Here is a 19908-nt window from a genome sequence, read left to right on the forward strand (position 1 = left end):
AGGACATGTGACCGTTCGGTAGCTGATACAATTCGCTTAGGTTCTCATTCCTCGATTCCTGCTTCTAGTAACCGTAGTGTTCCGACGGAATATATTTTGAAACGTGCTTCATTACTTTTTAAAGATTTTCTTAATAAAACACTACGTTGGACTTGTGAGTACCTGAGTCTGCGAAGCAGATTCCTAAGTTCGAAAGCAAAATTTCAGTCAAACACGACCTTCCAGCGTTTCCTTCATTTAAACAGTTAACAATTTGCCGAGAAGCATTTGCACGACCGCCTTCAACAGCTTACCACGCTGTATTGAACAAAAATACCTAGGTGCTTGTGTCAGCACGTGTCTATGTCAAACCAAGCCGTCACTTTCGTGCTAACGGGCAATTAAATCTATTCTTCTTGAACAGTGGTGCCACCTGTCAAAACTTTCCAGTTCCTCTTCGTACATAACTTTAAATCAGCTTAGGCAGTTTCATTACGGAAAAATTACTTCTAATTATATATATATATATATAATATAATCATATATAGTTATATGATTACATATAGCTATGTTTTAATATGAAAGTGTTCAAAATTCAGGAACAAAAAATTTAAAAGTCGTTCCACAAACTTGTTTGTAACTGAAATAGTATCATTGCACTTTTGAAATCCACCGAGGAAAAAGCTACTAGAATTGTGTATTATGTGCATTTCCTAGGTGAACATAGATCCCTATCTCAGACAATATGCTGATTTCTATTATTTAGTTGCTTTAAAAAGAATAAGCTTTCTTTTGAGTTTGTGTCAAACACTGATGATTTTCTAAATAACTTAGGAATCGAGAGAAGAGCGGTATCCCGCTGACGACAGGGAACTAAGCCCTTCAGATGACAGAAGTCGCCAAAATCCAGACTACTACTATCCTAAACGGGATCGGTCTCAAACAAACTACGACAAGAGTAGGGAGAGAGATGATCGACGAGATGAGCCGAGAAGCTATAATGGGTACGTACATTAAGAATCAATTTGAATTACAGATCACTTATTTCGTACTGTATTGACTATAGAGGGTCCACATACACTTTAAACAGTTAAATGTATTAGAATTGACAGCTTTTACTCTGTTGTTTTGTCTGCACTTATTTTTAAACTCTGAAAAATTTCACAATTATTTGATTGATGAAAAAATAGAAACAATAAACAAATAAAAATTTGAACAGAATTAAGTTTGAACCTTGGAATTTTCTTCTCCAAATATTGGTGATCGTTTCGTCCTCTTACCAATTATGGACAAATCTGCCCTTGTTTTTCAATGTGTGATCCCCCTCCCTTATATCTAGAAAAAGCCCTTTGAACTCCCTCCCCAGGAGATAAATGCGTTTGACTATGCACTGGAATTCTTTAATATTTTGACTTTGGCTAAGATTGTTGCACTTTTCATGCGCACACCTTGTTACGTACTAATTTTGGAGAAATTCAAACAAGGAGCTCTATATGCAGTTTTTCAGCCATTTTGAATGCATTAAATAAGACTTTTGAGTCTGCTATTCATACGCGAAACCTACGGAATACTACTACTACTAATAATAGCTCACCGCAGCACCAAGCCGCTTGAGACCAACACAGCCACCGACACTCCTCCATCCCAATCTATTCAAAACCTCTCCTTCCTAAACTATGGGTTGTAACCCCATTTGGGGTCGCGTAGCAAAATCATGGGGTTGCAAGAGATTTTAAAGTTAAATATTTAAATATTAAAGTCAAATATATACAACATACTACAGGAAAAGACATATTGTAAAGTTGATGAATTTTTAAAGACGCCAGGTCTAAAATAGAAAATTGCTGTGGAATATGCACAGGTTGTGCAAGAGCGATGAGGGGCAAAAACATTGGTTTTAAATCATTTTTCAAGCTACTCATTATGACCATATAACTTTTACTCACTGCCTTGTATTGATTGTATTCATATTCCGCTTTGTATTGCTTTAACTGAGATTGATTACATGCCACTTAAAGCTGAAGAGGAATTTGCTGAGCTTTCGAGTGATTCAAACTTAAAACTACAATTTCCAAAAAAGCCCTTGACTGAATTCTGGATCAGAACTAGAACTGAATTTTCCACAATCGCAGATATGACACTATATGGTCTTCCGCCATTCAACAGCACATATTTATGCGAAGTTACTTTCTAATCTTTAACACATATCAAACCCCAATATCGTTGATCGCTAAAAATGTTGAAGGTCTTAAGTCCAGCAGTTTCAAACATTCAACCAAGATTTCATTTGTTATGCAATAAAAACAGGCACATTCACCTCACTAAAGTTTTTCTTTCATTTTTATTTAACATTTACCACCCAACGACTGTGTTCGAATATATTCGATTGAACTAAGACGGTCAGAATTCTCTTTGATTTATGTTATTGCAAAAAATGCTAATTTTCTTGTGTATATGTATATTGTTACTTAATAAATGAATCTTCAAAAAATATTTATTTGTCCTTCAACTATATTTATATGGGGTCGCCAGGAAACTTACAATCATAAATGGGGTGGTGAATGAAAAAAGTTTAGGAAGCCCTGCCCTAGACGGTTGGCCGAGAAGGACAATCTTCGGCGATCTGTCATACTCCATCTGCGGAACGTGTCCTAGCCATCTTAACCTTTCTTTCATTATAGCCCTAGAAAGCGGGATTGAGTCTACTGTTTGAGATACGGTCAGTCTACCGGGTACCCAGATCAATCTGTAGGCAATTTCTCTGGAAAACATCTAGCAAATCTTCATCCGCTTTTTGGAGCACACATGCTTCAAAACAATATTTGACCAGTGTTTTTACTCTCTTTTTTTTCTTCTTTTTTAATTCCTACTGAAGAAAAATTTCGAATTAAAATCTTTACTTTTTTACTCACTAGTAAAAATGAAAGGATGCCAAATTTCTTCTTCATTCCAATTATTAGCTAAATTGGGCGCGCTATATTTTTTATAGAATTTTTATTAACATTTAGGGGGGGGGGGGGGTAGAAGAGAGCAGAGGCGTGTGTATAACCCCTTATCCCCTTTAATATTATACTAACCTTTCAAAGATTAGTTGTTAATCGGTAGAATTAAAGTTGCTTCTATTCTGAGAACCTCGGTTGTTTTCTGCTAGTTCCATGCTGTTTTCCCTATTGCTGCATTATGAAAAACAATATTCATAAATTACAAGCTAATACGAGTATGCTCCCGAATTATGCATTTGCCTTTCAAACTCGGTCACAGTTTCAGTTTCCATTTCCATCAGCTATAAAGCTCCCAAGCTAAACCGCTTTGAAAAAAAAAAATGAATAAATTAACAGTCTTCTCTTCAATCAATTGACTGCGGAAGTATACACACTATTCATTCCATCAACTAAAATAATCATTGTCGTGGCGTTCACAGTAACCTTGTAAAGAACGAATTCTAGCTCATATTCACCGAAAATTCAAAACACGCTTTGAAAAAAAAAAATGTAAGTCAGGAAAAAATCGCCATTTAGAGCTGTCCTAGGAATGTTTATAGTAAGAGAGGAGAGAGAAAGGGGAATAAATTTTGAAGGAGAGAAAGTTTGAGGAAAGGACCATAGATTGAGAAGCAGGAGGGAATAAGGAACTCAAAAAATGTGAACCCGATGAAGTCACAAGTTAAACTTCATTTAAAAATTTAGTGTATCAAGACACTCCAAAACTTAAAGTAATGGACGGTGACCAAATTTATAGCCGCTGAGGTTGAGAATACAATGACTAGTGACAGCAGATTAAATGTGAGAAAAAATGGTAATTGGCGAGGCTTGTAGTACTATTGATAAATCAAGTTAGCCTTTTGTATATAGTTTGTGGAAGGGCAGTTCCCACTAAAACAGCATGTGGAGAAACAGGGTTAAAGTTTCTATAAGAATATAAGTTCTCGAAATATTTCAGCATACGTCACCTTAAAGATTCGACCCTTAATGTGGAGACCATTTGATTTTTCATCTTCCTTGTTTTTATATGGGAGTATACAGGCACATATACAGAGAAATGTTATCTCACAAAATATCCAGGTTTTTCTGAGCTCTCCATTGTCCAAACTAGAAATTGAAAAGGCTGCAAATGCATAAAATCATGTTAATTTGAACTGGGTACGTTTGATTGATAAATAATAAGTAATTAATTGTATTTTTAATTTGAGGTTCACCAAGAGCCCAAGCACAAGGTATATTTGCATAATAGACGATCGCCGGAGATTCAACTTTCTTTTACTTTAACAATAAAACTTCTTAAAGTTTTAGTCTTCTTTAGTTTGCTCATTCACAACGATGGAATCATTGTTGTAATCAAAGAAATGTTTTCAATTCTAATTCTTAGATAGTTAAATTTTTTGAATTCTAATTAATCGTCTGATCACTAATTTTGTCAAACATAGGGTATACACATGTCGATCGCGATATGGACGGAAAAAGGGCGTCGAAGGTAATATATCAAAACATATACTTCTTTTGGGAGCGAGGGTGGAGGGCTCTTTTTTTTTGTATTAAAAAATATCATAATAAAATACCTGTCTTGTCGCCTGTGTTTTTTTTTTTGCTCTCCAAACCCAATAAAATATGCCATTGAGATGGGGCTGAGAGTGCCGCTGGAACCAATCGTGTAACTAGTAATATGTGCAATTGTTCCTGATTCTTGAATGCATTTTTATTATCCGTCTAATAAGCAGTAGCTGACCTCTGTCTACAGTCTACAGTAATAGTACTGGTGATCACAAACGTACTTTTGTGGCTTTTCAGTTTTTAAAACGCCAGTTTTTGTTTTAGAAACGATTAAACGCTGGCTTTTGTTTTTAACCAGTGTTAATAACGCGTTTCAAACGCTAGACGGTTTTTCTCTCTTTTAGCTGCCCTTTTCCTATCTGGCCAATTTCTTAATTTTTTTGTTTGAAACTAATGCCCTACTTCCTAAATCGATGGGGGGGGGGAGGGGTATTATATAATCTACTTATTTTCGAGAGATTCCTTTGTAACATAGATAAAAATTCTGGAAGTTACTCAGGTGTCTTCAGCTCTAAAATCTAAAAAACTTCGAACATGGACGGGTCTCAATTCATTCGGTATGTGAATGGCTTAATTACTTCGGGTGTAGCTATGGACATTTATTGATGGAATTCAGTCGGTAATTATGTTTAGAATTAAGATACCAATACAATGCTCTACTGATATAAATTATTAATCCCTGACCGCACAGTTTGTAGCTGTCTCGTGTGATGTTTAAAAATTGGCTAAATTTTCATCAAAGATATGTTACATCTCCTTTTTCAGCCGAAACAGCTTCGAGCGTCGAGACTATAGAGGTGGAAACGACGAAAGAGGTCGATCGCGCTATAATGATGATCGCTATGAAAGCTGTGGTAACTACGAGGAAAAGAGGATGTACGATGATAGAAGACCTTCCAGTGACAGACGGCCATATGATGATCATCGCGATGGAAGAACGTATGAATCACAACGATATCCTTCAGAAAGGAAAGGTAAACTTCTCTTACATTTGTTTTAACAATTGCCACACTATCAATTAAGTGTTATTTGGTATTAAAAATATAAAATCTATCCACGACGAGAAAAAAAAATGATAAAAGATTGAAGCATCAAATGGCTAGCTAGTAAGTGGTCAGGAAAAAACGAAAGAAAAGATTAGAAAAAATGGGAAAAAAAGAACAAATGAAGTATTTATTCAAAATATGTCTAAATACAATATGGTACATTGAGGGAAACATGCTTCTAAACAAGGATTAGTTGATAAACTCTTGACCTTTAAGTAGCAGGGGACAATAATACCATAGGGCATTAGTCTGAATTTGTCTAATAGAAGGGGAAGGGGGGGTCCTTCAGATCAATCACAGAGACAAATTCTGCTTCGCTATTAGAGTCTTGTTCTGTTACGTGGGATGCTTCATTGCTTTAAACATCGCTTTGTATTTTAAACTGGTAATAGATATATTTTTTGGTCTTGTATTCATTTTTATGATGGAAAGGAGGTGACATATTAATTTCTCTTGCTTTCTCAACTATTGGCTAAGCTAGGCACCCTTAGAGTTGCATTTAGTCTTCATTCGTTTTTGTTGCCAACCTAGAGATGAACACTTATACTAGTTTTAACTACATAATACGGGAACTAAATTACAATCTGTGACCCAGGAATTTTGATAGTAGCCTCGGTTGAGTTTCTGTAAAATTTCGCGTTAGGTCAGCATTATGTTCAAATTGAGATAGAGCTAATTACAGAGGACTGTGATGTGTTTTCTCTCGTCTGATTTGTTGTTTACAATTTTATTTACCACAATATCTTGCTTATGCACGGAAATGCAAATCTTGACTAGCAAAAATTAGTTGGTCAAGGTTTGTAAAAACATGTGGATTGTTTCCTCATTCTTATTTTATTCACTCTATGCTTGAAGAATCATAAATTCATTGGTTTCTGACAACAACGTTCCGTTTGTTTGCCATTTTGTCATTCAAGCTTAGAAAAAACATTTGGTTTATCATAGAATCCAAATATAGATTGAATTACCAACAGGGAAAGAAATTGTTTCTTCTTTCTTATTTTATTGGCTTTATGCTTGAAGGATTATAATTTAGTTGTCTTACAATTCAAGTCTAGTCTAAATACTGGTCATTATTTACAAAGGACGAGCCACAGTAAGATGCCAGACCTTTCGCTTCTCAGCTTTATCTAGTTAAAAAATATAGTTGATTAGGTCATTTCCAGCGTTTTTTTCCATATCATTTTATTTTGACCAACTTTAAGACAGAGAGGGATCGAGCGAACACGAAGAACAGAGAGAGAAGAAAATGCTTATCATCGTTCTGAAATAGAAGAAAAGGTGACACTAGAGGTCAACGCGAACCTATGTCTAGCTTATAGGGAAAATTACCAAACCTGGTCGGAAAATAGCCATTTCAGATTTTTCTCGGATTTAGACAGAAGAAATAAGGCAGTATCTCATCAGTGAAGCTATAATATATGATAGACAGAAAAATTGTCACAGCTTCATCTACACCGAAAAGGATTTTGACAAAATTTTCAGTTTCATCTTCTGAATAGCCCCGCGTTAAAGAGGAAGGTGCGTACTAGAGCAAGTAGAAAGATCTAAAAGCCCCTCCGGTGCCAAATATCTTCAGTTGTGAGATAAAGAGATCTAAAGAGGTATACACAATTTGCAAACAGCTCTCACCTCGAAGGAAACGATAAGATGGCCTCATATCTATCTAAAAGTTACAGCATTGTACTTGACTGTGATTCTGGGACACAAGTTTTTCCGGAACTTTTAGCAGTGGGAATCGTTATATCGTCCGGAAAAATTGTTTCGCGTTCATTGCCCACCCGCCTTCAACAGGTTTGAGTCTGAGACTGAATTTCTCAAGATATGTATCGCAAAGCTTGGTACCCGCAGAATAAGGTATCCGGACTGCAACCTTTGTTTCCCTATTCACTGCTCACCTGATTCCCACAATAATGATCTCATTTGTTCATTTTGTCTATTTTCTATTACTTATAGTGGATTTTTTCTTTGTAAAAAAGGTAAATATAGCTAATAGTTCCTACGGTTGTTCCGCTTTGGCAGCATCATATCTCCGAAATCGATGGTTGAAAAAATTGAAACATGATTCTGGATAAATAGAGAATAAGATTCTAAAACGAAGTCAGTTAACACGTGTTGGACCTAGGTGCCTTGGCTAGCGGATTAGGCTTCTGTACACAATAAACTATGTACCTATACTTGTTTCTGTTGAGGAAATTTTCGGATGAATGCTTTGTCGTAAGTTTGGGGCTCTCTCTTCTTTTCAACCTCAACCTATCCTTCCCTCCCTCTCTCTCTCTCTCTCTCTCTCTCTCTCTCTCTCTCTCTCTCTCTCTCTCTCTCTCTCTCTCTCTCTCTCTCTCTCCCTCTCCTTCCTCTTTTATTTTTTTCCTCCCTCCCTCTCTCCTTTCATGGCTTATGAAGTAATGTTCGTCATCATTTAAGACTACAGCAACCGTTCACTCCCTTCTGACCATCGAGAGCTGCCAAGACACAATGAAAAAGACAGAGTTGAAAGAAGACATGTTGTTACAACGAATAAAAAATGCGACGAACCTCCTAAAATAGTAAGTATCCTTTCTTAAGCAGTTCATTGTCCATGTCTGAAATAAAATATAATTTTCTTAACTCTATCGCTTATATTTAAAAAAAATAATAATGATAATAATAATTTTAAGTAAGCTGACTTTGTCTGTTATGTAATAGGCGGGCAAATAATATATCTCAGTCTATGTGCAGCTAGACCCCAGAACTTCAATTTCATAAATAATATAGTCAATTTTGTTTTATAATAAAAAGAGAAAAAGCACAATTAAAAAGATAAACGCCTTTTTGTCGCCACATAGTAGTAATAGATTAGTTTATAAACTGTGTTTGTATAAGCTTTGATAGGAGTTTTTGAAGAGGAAAATATGTGTCAGATTATAGATAAGGCTCATAAGAAATTCAAAGGGTATTTACTTGGGATGTCATCAGTATAAGAAGACAACGAAAAAAAACAAACAAAAACAACAAAGTTCTGAAGTATTGTCCTAGAATATTTTAACAATTTTGCTTTGCTTAGTGAATAATACCACATGAATAATAACGAAGAGAAAAAAAATATCAGATTACGGATGGGGTTCATTTCTGGAGAGCTTACTGTTAAACAAATGCCCATCCAACATCTGAATTTCAGTTGTGAGGTGAGGTGGAAAAGGTGATGTCCTGCTGTAAGATCAAGAGAGGACGGGGATCATAAGGAATTTAACAAATATTAGTTGGAATTTGCTTAATAAAAATAGCAAATAGATCTAGAAAATCGCGAACCATTGTTCTAGAAATAAGACTGCCTTGTATTAACAGTTCTGTTTAGACCCCGGCGCCGCGCCGATGAGGGAAGACCGGTGGCGGCGGGGCCAAAAACAGCAAGCCGCGTCGCGCCGCCTGTAAGATGTCGTCGGCGCGCCACCCGCGCGATCAAAGTTGACCGCAAACATTAATGTTTTAATCAGTCTTTCTCAAATAACAGCTTAAATTTACAACAGATTTGAGCCTATTCATGAATTCAAAAATTGACAAATCACTGGCTGGAAACTGGTCTTCTTCGTTATTCATCAAGAGAAGTAGAAATCTGGTAGAAACGAAATGGATGTGGCGTTTCAGAACCCTTGTATAATACGAGTAGTGGAAGTATCTATTAGCTATGTATTGTTAACATAAATAATTATCAAAATTAGTAGTTTTTTTCATCGAGCATTACTGCATACAAAACTTCAAATACCGTATCACAAAATTCGTCAGTTATCTGGGTAAAAACTTCGAATATAATTTTGAACTTAGAAGCTTAATTTTTTCATAATACCCTTTGTCTAAATCTGTTTTGTCACCTTGAAACCAGCTGAAATGGTGCCTTTGATATTGATAGTTTTTTTTTTGCTCTTTTGGATTCCTAAAAAGCCTTCTTGTATTAAAAACTGGTTTTTAATAACAATTAAAAAAAAAATGCATTTTAAAGTTTTTTTTTTTGGCTTCTTTATAGAATATATGTCATGTAGGCTAAGTCTGAACTGCTGCTTTTTTATAGCTTTTGGCTGCTCTTATGGATATTATTCATTTTTTCTTTTGAGGATTCATTCCAAATTATAACTTGATAAATACCTAATATCAGCCAAATTATAAACTGCATCTAAAAGGAGTAAATTTATCAAATTGAAAAATACATGATGATTACTTCACATGAGAACACTTCAGTTGCAATGAAACAAAAACACTTAATGGTTTATTCGGTATGAAAAAAAAATGAAGTGCCGGCAGACTGAAGTAACTCCAGGAAGATGTTGAGATTTTCATCCTAGTTCGTCACTTCTAATCCAAGCAAAATGTTAGGACACTTAGTATCAGTTATTGAGTTTAAGCTTTGATTTCCAAATGCTCACAAAAATTGCCAAATTTAAGAAAGTCGTAACAATAAGTCACCTGTGGTCAAAATACTCAAAGACTCCTCTTTGATCCCTACCCAGGCTCAAAGCTTCTGCTATGGTCATTTCCATGGAATTCTCCAAAGAGTTTCTTTTTAAAATGGCTTTCAAGCGTAGTTAGGGGTATTTAGCCTTTTTTGCTTTTCTTCAAAGCTTTGAAAAAAGTGTTATAATATTCCAGATGTTATATTTGTGCATATTTTTGGTTATCATTTGTGGGGTGATAGAATTCTGTGAACCACTGTAGATACGTAAGAACGTTACAACATCTAGTACCCTGAGGTCATAAGACTGTAAAAGACTCCTCCTTGAACCTTCCAGATTGAAAGCTTTTATTATGACCTGGTCTTTTAATGTAACTTGGGCACTTGACCAAGGGCGCCATTGTCACTCGAGCGCAACGTTAGGTGGGGATGTCGATATCGCTTTCGTCACACCAATTCGTTTTAGTGTGAATCTGCCTGGTACTTATGAATGAATGTTTTCAAAGTAAATCCGTTTCATCAATAAGAAAAAAACGGGTTGGACGCATTGTTCCTTTCCCTTTGGACGATAAAACCATGCAAGTGCTGTATCAAGTATATCTCACGAAAATCTTGTTGATTTTGTCAACTTTTCAACTTTTTGGCATCCCTGCTTTGAATAATAAAAAAAAAAAAATCAAGGTACTATCACTTAAATATAATAACCTCTATGCCCCCCCCCCCCTCTGGATACCATCTTGATAGGATACAGTCTCTGCTTTAAGTTAAAAAAAATAATTAACTTATTGGCACCCCTGCTTTCAAAAAATCGAGGTATTATCATTTAAATATGATAACCCACTACCCCCCCCCCCTCTGGATACCACCTTGATAGGATGCCGTCTCTGCTTTAAATTAAAAAAGAATTAACTTTTTGGGATCCCTGCTTTCAATAAAAAATTTCGAGATATTATCATTTAAATGTAATACCTTCCTACAACCCCCCCCCTCTGGATATTACCTTGATAGAATACCGTCTCAGGTGTCATTAGAAAAATAATTTACTTAATAATTCAGTAGGTCACTATATGGTTCAAACAAACGCGCAAAAAGACAACAACAAAAATGTCGAAATTATTCAGATATACCTCAAATTATTGGAAAACTGAGTCATAGATTCCCCGTGGCATTCAATAAGATCCAAAGAATCTAATTAAAAGGGAGAGCACACAAAAGCCAAATTAGGCCAGTAGCCTATGAGAAATCGCAAAATACCCAAGACAATGAACAAGTCCTAATGGGGGGCCCTGGGTCTATCAAAGTATTTCACTGGTTTCCAAGGGAATTTGATATTATTTTCTTCCGTCTCCACTTTCAATGAAAAAAAATAATTATTTTTTTGTCATCCCTGCTTTCAATAAAAAAAAAGAGGTATTATCATTTAAAAATGATAGCCCCCTATCCCCCCCCCCCTTATATGCAAAAAATTACGATGCATTTATGAAGCATATTTTTGGGGTAAATTCCGGTTCTATATTTAATTCCCCAACCTTGTACATAGCTTATTCTACAGCTAACTCTTGTTTCAATAGAAGGTTTTTTTGGGGGGGGGGGGGGTAAAAATGTTTCAGAAATAAGATTGTATTTTCTATCAGGCGTTCAACAATTGAGTATTAAACATTAGGAAGATCTTATCTAAAAACAGCAAAACAAAAAAACAAAACAAAAAAACTGAAAACTTACAATTCAGCTGTAGAAACAATCTGTCGGCTGTGAATTTCAAAATCCAACTGAAGGCTGAAGCTGTATAGTAGTGAATGTGTTCTATAATTCTATTTAACTTGAAAATACAATTCTTGACTACGAATGATGTAAGAAATAGCGATTGGGAAACTGCATTCGAAATTACTTAAACTCATTTCATAAAGACAATTTTTTTTTGTCAACATATGAAGAACTGTGTATATTGCAATATTTGCAATTGCATATTGCATCTGTCTGGTTTTTATGCAAAGTAACAAAAGAGACGAAAATTAATGAACAAGAGAGTAGTGAAGAATTATTGTATGCAAAGTAATATTTGGCAGGGAAAGTCATTGGTGATAAATCGCTTGGGGTGGCACCGTGATTGCGTGATTTTTGGGGATTCGGGGAACCAATTTTTTTTCGGGGTGACGCATACATTTTCGGGGAAATACCCAAAAATTCCGGGGATAATGCAAGCCCTGCTTGATTTCTATTCAGGAAAATCGAAATAACAAACCACACGAGAAGGAAAAGCTCCGACTTTGCGGTAGACGCAATAAAGAATTGCCTCAAAATTAATTTAAAGTCGACCGAGTGCCGCCGCCTCTGTCGGCGGCGGCGCGCCTGTGGTGTGCCGGCGGCATTACGACACTTCGGCGGCGTTCGACCGGGCCTCTCGTCGGCGGCGTTCGGTTGATCCGGCGCCGCGCGGGGGTCTAGTTCTGTTGTCTTTAGTAAATAACGGTAATGACAATAAATACGATATTTTTGTAATCAGCGTTCTAACTTGGGCTACTCAAATGTAATTTTTTTTTTTAAGAAGCTGCGCATTTTGATAGGGACTACTTTAATGAAGTCATTTACCGCAGCCACTGAAAATATCTTGATGATATTTAGAGCATTTAAGAAACTTCAAAAAAAGAAGAAAAGCTTTACGCTGAGCATAACTTTAACAACCTAGGCTATTTATTTTTTATTTAGTTTTATGATTGTTAAATAGGGCTATTCTATTTTCTCTGTTCCAAAAAGGGTATTCTAAGTTTTCTCTTTAAATGATTATTTTGGTTTAAATCTGCGTGCCTATACACGGAGTGATGAATTCACTCCGTGTATTTCGTTTGGTCGAAAATAGAAAGAACTGAAGTTTGAACACTCAACTTCACGATTATATTTGCCTCAAGGAGCAGGAAAGTTGAAAATAAAATATAAATGGCACAAAAATATCATTCTCTAGTTTGAAATTTATATAATTAAAACGATTCTGCTTTTGAAGATGATTCCGAATATGTAAATTTGATTCAGTTGGACCAATCTGCATATATACATATAAACCTATCATGACGACCCCAAAATTTCTGTTTTTGTTTGACGATGATTTTTTAGATATTAAGAAAGCCCTGTCTCGAGTGTCTTTATGTATTTAGTAAATGCAATCTGGTATTTATTCTAAAGAATAAGGTACGCGTACTCCTCAGGATTCCTGGAATGCAAAAATGATATTTTTATATATATTGCCACTTAGTTTTATTGTTATAAAAAGAGACTATTCCATTCTATCCAGTCAAAGAAGGATATTCCAAGTATTCGCTTTAAATGATTATTTAAGTGTACGTTTTTATGTCTAGTTGATGAATTCACTCCGTCATATTCCGTTTAGCCTGAAATGAAAAAAAAATGAAGTTTGAATGCTCCAGAACACCAATGGATTGGCCTCAAGGAAGCTTATAGTTTAAAGTTGCGTTAAAAGAATCTTGAAAATTGACTTGGAGTTTATATGGAGTGGAAAGGATTCTTCGTTTGATGCGGATTCCGAAAACTTAAATTTTGTTCAATTGGGCCATACTGCATAAAAGAAACATGCACTCATGAATATTTTTAGACCAACCAAAGAGTTCTGTTTTTCTAATGATTTTTGTCTCAAGTATTTTTAGGTTGTTTATAAGCAAAATATGGCATTTCTTCTAAAGAGTCAGGGATATGCACTTCTCAGCATTCCTAGAATGCGAACAACAGAAATCTGATGATACCGAGATTAATCATAGCAACATATACAACATCATGATCAGTTTTTGCATGTTGCTTGCTAAAGAATGTAAATTTTCCTATGCTAGTTCTAAGATTTTATTCTGTTTTTATCTATCATATAAATATATATATATATATATATATATATATATATATATATATATATATATATATATATATATATATATATATATATATATATAGAAATATATATATATAAAGTTCATATTTTTCTTGTTATCAGCTGGAAAGCACTTGCAGTTGGTGTCTTTTTCCTTATAAAGGACAAGCGAAGCAAATTTATGTGCAAAAGTTTTATTTAAAAAGTTTCATACTGTAACACTCAGCATGTTTTGTGAACATACATTTTATTCTGCTCAAAAAAACATTGTTACATCTAACTTGGTTGCTATATTGCCCCTATATCTTCTTGTACTAAGCTATCTTTTAGTATTTTCTTTTTTCTGGCTTTAGTCTTTGCTACCTTCATAGAGTTTTCTAGTAGTAATATTCCTAAATAGGTGATTTAAGCTTATGAGCTTATGATCTTCTGCCAAGAAGTTATGTTATAACATAACTTCTTGGCAGAAGATCATAAGTTGCTTGATTATTCTTTTTTTTCTTTTTCTCTTTTTTTTACATGGATTCACACTAATGTTTTTTGCAAGGACCTTCTACGCAACATTGGATCTTCTTACTTGGCGTTGCTTTACGATGAAACTACAAATGCCAAAGGTGCAAAGGAGTTGAATATCATGATTAGATACTGGCTGGAGACCAAAGAAAGAGTCTCTGTACACCACCTACAGTCATTATTCATAGGACACGCAAAAGCAGAAGATTTACACCAGCACCTACTACAAGCTCGAAAGGATGCTAACATTGATCTCTGTCAAGTCTTGATGCTGGGAAGTGACGGACCTAATGTCAACAAGAAAGTTTGGAGGTTATTTGATTCCAAAGTTAGAACTGTGCGCAGCAACCAAGGAATAGCTGACATTGGGACATGCAACATGCATTTATGGAACTCGGTTTTTAGTCTGAAAAACCATCAAGGACAGACAAAATATCCCCTTGTTTCAAAGATAGTAAAAGCAGCTCTCTGCATGTCGCATGGGAACGCTGATGTTGAACGTGATTTTTCCCGGTCAGGACGGATCATGATAAGGAAATATCATTGATGAAAATCAAAATGCTCAATGCTAGACTGATAGTCTCTGATTCTCTAAAGAAGTTTGAGAACAGGCCCAAGATAGTCTTTATTACCAGAGAGCTGTTGAATTTGGGGTGAAATGCATGCCAGAGCTATAAACTGTACCTGGAAGCTGAGCAATCTAGACAGGCTGAAGAGGAGTCCAAAAGGAAAGAAGAAGGCAAGAGAAGAAGAGGAAAAAAAGAGGATGTTATATGAGAAGAAGACCATTGAACACCTGGAAAAAGATTTGATTGAGAAGAAGTCAGTTGAAAAGGAGAAGAGACAAGTAGCAGAAAGGCTTCTTCAAGAAGCTAATGAGAAGCTGAAAAAAGCCATAGATGCCAAAGACTTTGTAGAAATAAGCCTCGCACAAAGTATGATCGAGGCTTTGAGCCGGAAGATGCGCGAAGAAAATGAGGCAGCCAGAGAGGTTGATCGGATACAGAGCAGGGTAAACAAAGGAAAGTCGTCTTTAATTTTGTCATATTTTGCCAAAGGAACATGTAGAGTGGACTATTTTGTACTATTGTATTTTGTACTTTTATACAAATTAAACGCATTTAACTGAACTCATGAAAAAAAACAAAAAACAAGAAGAATATGCGCACCAATAATGAAAACACCAACTGCCGCTTTTTGTGTCAATGGACAGTTTCTGAGGTGCACATATTGTTAATTTAGGATCATAATTGATTCATAAAAAGTGCAATCAAAAGTTCATAAAGTTTTATTTATATATATATATATATATATATATATATATATATATATATATATATATATATATATATATATATATATATATATATATATATATATATATATATATATATATATATATATATATATATATATATATATCATAGTTTGTCTTATGCAAACTATGATGGTAAAAGTTCGAGTTAGGTCAGATTCTGTTAGTTTAGGTTAGGCTAAATATGGTTATAAATATCACAAATGGGCTAAAAACCTAAGCTAACCCAACCAAATCAATCTAACCTAACCTGTCATCATCAAACCTTGCATTAAATTGGAAAAATTGACTGGCAACGCTGACTAAATCAAAGGAGAAAAAGGGTATTTTAGACGTTTACTTGTGAATTTCGCATTCACGAATTTTGAACATTTCGGTTTATTGCCATCTGGTTTATTACGATTTTTGTAATCCTTTTAAGGAAATAAACAAAAAATTGTATAAGTACCTAGAAAGGAATATGACCCTTCATAGATTTATTTAGTAAGGAATAAATAAGAATGACTGATACATTTGTATCTAAAGTGCATAGCCTTGCTAAACGCTTCTCAATTGCATTTTTATTTAATTATACATGGTGTCCAAAAGCATTTCCTTTGTCGCAAAGTTTACTAATATCCACTGTACAGGCAATAAGTATTTGAAATAGGCTTAGCAGGTGTGAAAAACAAGTTCAGTTCATATCTGCTGCAGGTTTCTGCGCTGTAAGGCAGTAATTTAGAAGTCCCAGTACGCAAAAGGCTCAAAATCTTCAGTTATCTATGAACGTCTCAATCTTTCCTTTGGCGTGGCGAATGACAAATTCCTCTCACCGGTAATGGTGTAAAAGGACTTGCAGAAGATTTATATGCAAAAAAAAAACATTCTTTTCAGCATTTTGGTGAAAGTGTCAAATAATTATTCTAAATGTAACATGGCAAATCTTGTACTCAAGGAAATATATTTTGGATAACTATAAGCTTTGTTATGGAGATCAAACTGTTCATGGAATCAAAGAGTGCTTGTGACAGAAGTAGCTGAAACACCAAAAACTGTCGAAGGGATAATGTATAATGATAAAGTTTGTGTCAACAAAATCCTACAGACTTGATCAAATCTAATAATTTATTGAATGATTGCTACAGATACCTAACATAAATCAATTTTTACGCTGATTCCAAATATGTTAAACTTGTTAAGTTTGAAATTACCTGCCAGAAGTAATCAGAATAAGAAAGTTAACATGCTTTTAAAAATGGGGTAGGAACACGTACAAAAATTGGTGTGATTACATAAAAATTCCTCCATTTTATTGAAAATATTCGAGAATCCTAGAAAAGTGGCTTCAGTGCTCCAACTTCAAGAACATGAAATTTTGTATTTTAATTGAAAGGGTGGTCACGGATGCCTTTTTTTATTCTTTTTTTTTTAGGTATAATGGTATTGAACTCATGGTCGTAAAATGTTTGAAAAGGGGGGAATGGAAATTTTGGTTTCTAGTGTCCTTTTTAAGGTACAAGAGATTAGCCATAGCTTGGTGCTGTTTTAGTCATATCCTCCTACAGAATAAATTTTTTATCTTAACAAGGCCAAAATAGTTTTCGATAAACATACTGAACTAAGTAGTCAGTTTTAAACTGTTAAGAATTCCCGTATCAAACTTCCCACTTTCTCATTACATACGAGGGCGGGATGGTGCATTCCATCCCTAAGTATGTTATGCTTAAGAAAGTGTCAAATAATTATTCGAAATGTAACATAGCCAAATCTTGTACTCACGGAAATATATTTTGGATAACTATAAGCTTTGTTATGGAGATCAAACCGTTCATGGAATCAAAGAGTGCTTGTGACAGAAGTAGCTGAAACACCAAAAACTGTCGAAGGAATAATGTATAATGATAAAGTTTGTGTCGACAAAATCCAATGGAAATTTTGGTTTCTAGTGCCCTTTTTAAGGTACAAGAGATGAGCCATAGCTTGGTGCCGTTTTAGTCATATCCTCCTACAGAATAAATTTGTTATCTTAACAAGGCCAAAATAGTTTTGGATAAACATACAGAGCTAAGTAATCAGTTTTAAACTGTTGAGAATTCTCGTATCAAACTTCCCAGTTTCTCATCACTTACGAGGGCGGGATGGTGCATTCCATCCCTAAGTATGTTATGGTTCTATGAAATGAAAGACTAATTTATAATGATTATGGCATACGGTATTTTGAAAGCTTTATTTGAATGAGCTAATACATCTGGAACCCAGTTCATTGATGTTCCACATCGCAGAGTTGCACACCTTACTTTAGGGAGGGGGGTGTCAGTGGGTTATTCTGGGGAGTGGCTTAAAATATTTTTGAACATTTTAGTTTCTAACTTACTGTGAGAGATCCTTCAAGTCAATCTGGAGGTTTGGGGTAGTAGGGGTGTTTACTTCTAATCTCCCTTCATTGGAAAGATTATAATTTAATTCAAAGTTCAAAATGTATGCTGGAGGGTGGCAGCTTGGCTAAGTTTATTAATGTAGTATTGAAATTTAAACATGCTTAACTGCTCAGAGGAAGGGGTTAAGGGACATTACTCAAAGAACAAAACTTTTCAAAGAGTTTCATATCAAAGGGACAAGTGATATCTTTAAAGTATCTTCAACATATTTTTACCCAATTTTATCGGCCACACATTGTGCTATCCATATGTAGCTCTTCCATTTACGCAAAGGAAACAGTACATATATTATTATTTTTTTCAGAACTTTGCACAATCGAGCAAGTTTTCTCTTTTGAATACTGAAGAAGAAGGAATTCCAAGCAATGAGGAATAGATTTGTCTTGATTTGCTGCTATTAGTCACTGTCACAGATATAACAGACGAAAGGAAACTCGGATTAAAGACGATTAAATCAATCTTTTTTACACAGAATCATGCTTAACATAGTGATAAGTGTAAGATTATTAACATACTTGTTTTGCTATCCCCTCCCCCCAGTCTTTCGAAATCTCGTTAGTTTGGGGGGAGGGGGTGTTCAGTATATAAAAATATAGGTGTTTGTGTTATAATTTAACATTATATGAGAAGGGTTTTTGGTAGTGACCATTGGTTCATATTTTATCTATAAATTTATGTCCTGTTTAGGCTGTTTACTGTGCAAGTGGTATTTTTGTCTTCTTTAGTATCCAGTTTTGGATATATGATTTTGGAGATTAATAAAACTTGCGTTTGCCCATCCATTTCTGAAACTGTTGGTTTTCGTCTTATGCTTAAACAAATTGAAAAGGAAATTACTATTTAGTCCTATGAGACTTTCTGGGTTAGGTTGGAAATATAGAAGAGCCAGGAAGGGCACTTTGGGCTTGTCCCCTTCTGCAAAATCTCTTGGTTTTTACGATTGTTCTTACGATTTTTTATTGTAGGTAAATCTGAGTTGATACGTCCGTTTATTAGTACATCATATTATTTCCATAAACCTCTTTTATTTGAATTCCTTCACTTTTCTTCAATTAATTCCTGCAAACGTGTCTAAATGGATTCTTGATTATTTGAATTTCAGATTATTATTTGACAATAAGATTGAAGCCTACAGATCTGAACGGTTCAAAATATCTTCGATTAAGCTATTAGGCTTTAAAAACCAATATCTAAGGCTAAAACATTGCAATGCGTGTAAGTTGAAAATGTATCGAAATTCCTAGTGCATTTTAATTTACAAAGGGATCAATCGACAGTAAAGTGGCGTAGAACCGCCTTGGGAAAAACCTCTATATAGCAAACTTACCGTCCCTTGGCTTGAATAACAAGGAAAATATATTGGCTTGAAAATCAAGAAAATTGACTTTAACCACGATATTCTCCACATAGGGCATCTTTTTTCTTTCCGTTTGATTTTTATCCTCAGCTAGCTGGGCACCGGAAAATCATAAAGAGCTGTACAATGGCTCAATTTAAAGGAGATTGCTACATCTAGTACCTTTTGTAATTAAAAATAAAATAGTTTTCAAAATAGAATAAATTTTGCAAAAAAAAACTACATTTTTAATGTCTTTTCATACTGCAGTCTTTTCGAAGATATTTGATTTTTGAAGCAATCAAACAGTTCATGGTAACGAACTGTATAGTAAGAGCGACTCGTCTCAATAGTAACCGAAACTCTAAAAAACGGAATTTTGATACCAATAGATAATCAAAAGAATTGAATTTTTATGATGGTTTTGAATAAGTAAGTTTCAACAAGTTTAGTCTTAGCCA

At 34.8% G+C, this 19908-nt stretch overlaps 1 protein-coding gene across 1 annotated transcript in view; it reads left to right on the forward strand.

The window, feature by feature from the left end:
- Positions 1–18893, forward strand: part of LOC148948668 (uncharacterized) — a 62948-nt gene extending 44055 nt beyond the window's left edge. Inside the window, exons 9-12 of the mRNA XM_089094582.1 lie at positions 814–983; positions 5292–5500; positions 7997–8118; positions 18416–18893. Coding sequence (XP_088950708.1) covers positions 814–983; positions 5292–5500; positions 7997–8118; positions 18416–18487 — 573 coding nt within the window. The 3' untranslated portion in view covers positions 18488–18893. The remainder of the gene's footprint in view (positions 1–813; positions 984–5291; positions 5501–7996; positions 8119–18415) is intronic.
- The last annotated feature ends 1015 nt before the right edge of the window (positions 18894–19908 follow it).

The sequence above is a fragment of the Artemia sp. Qi Xiang Cuo genome, chromosome 9 (assembly GCF_049724085.1).
Source record: "Artemia sp. Qi Xiang Cuo chromosome 9, ASM4972408v1, whole genome shotgun sequence".
NCBI lineage: Eukaryota > Metazoa > Arthropoda > Branchiopoda > Anostraca > Artemiidae > Artemia > Artemia sp. Qi Xiang Cuo.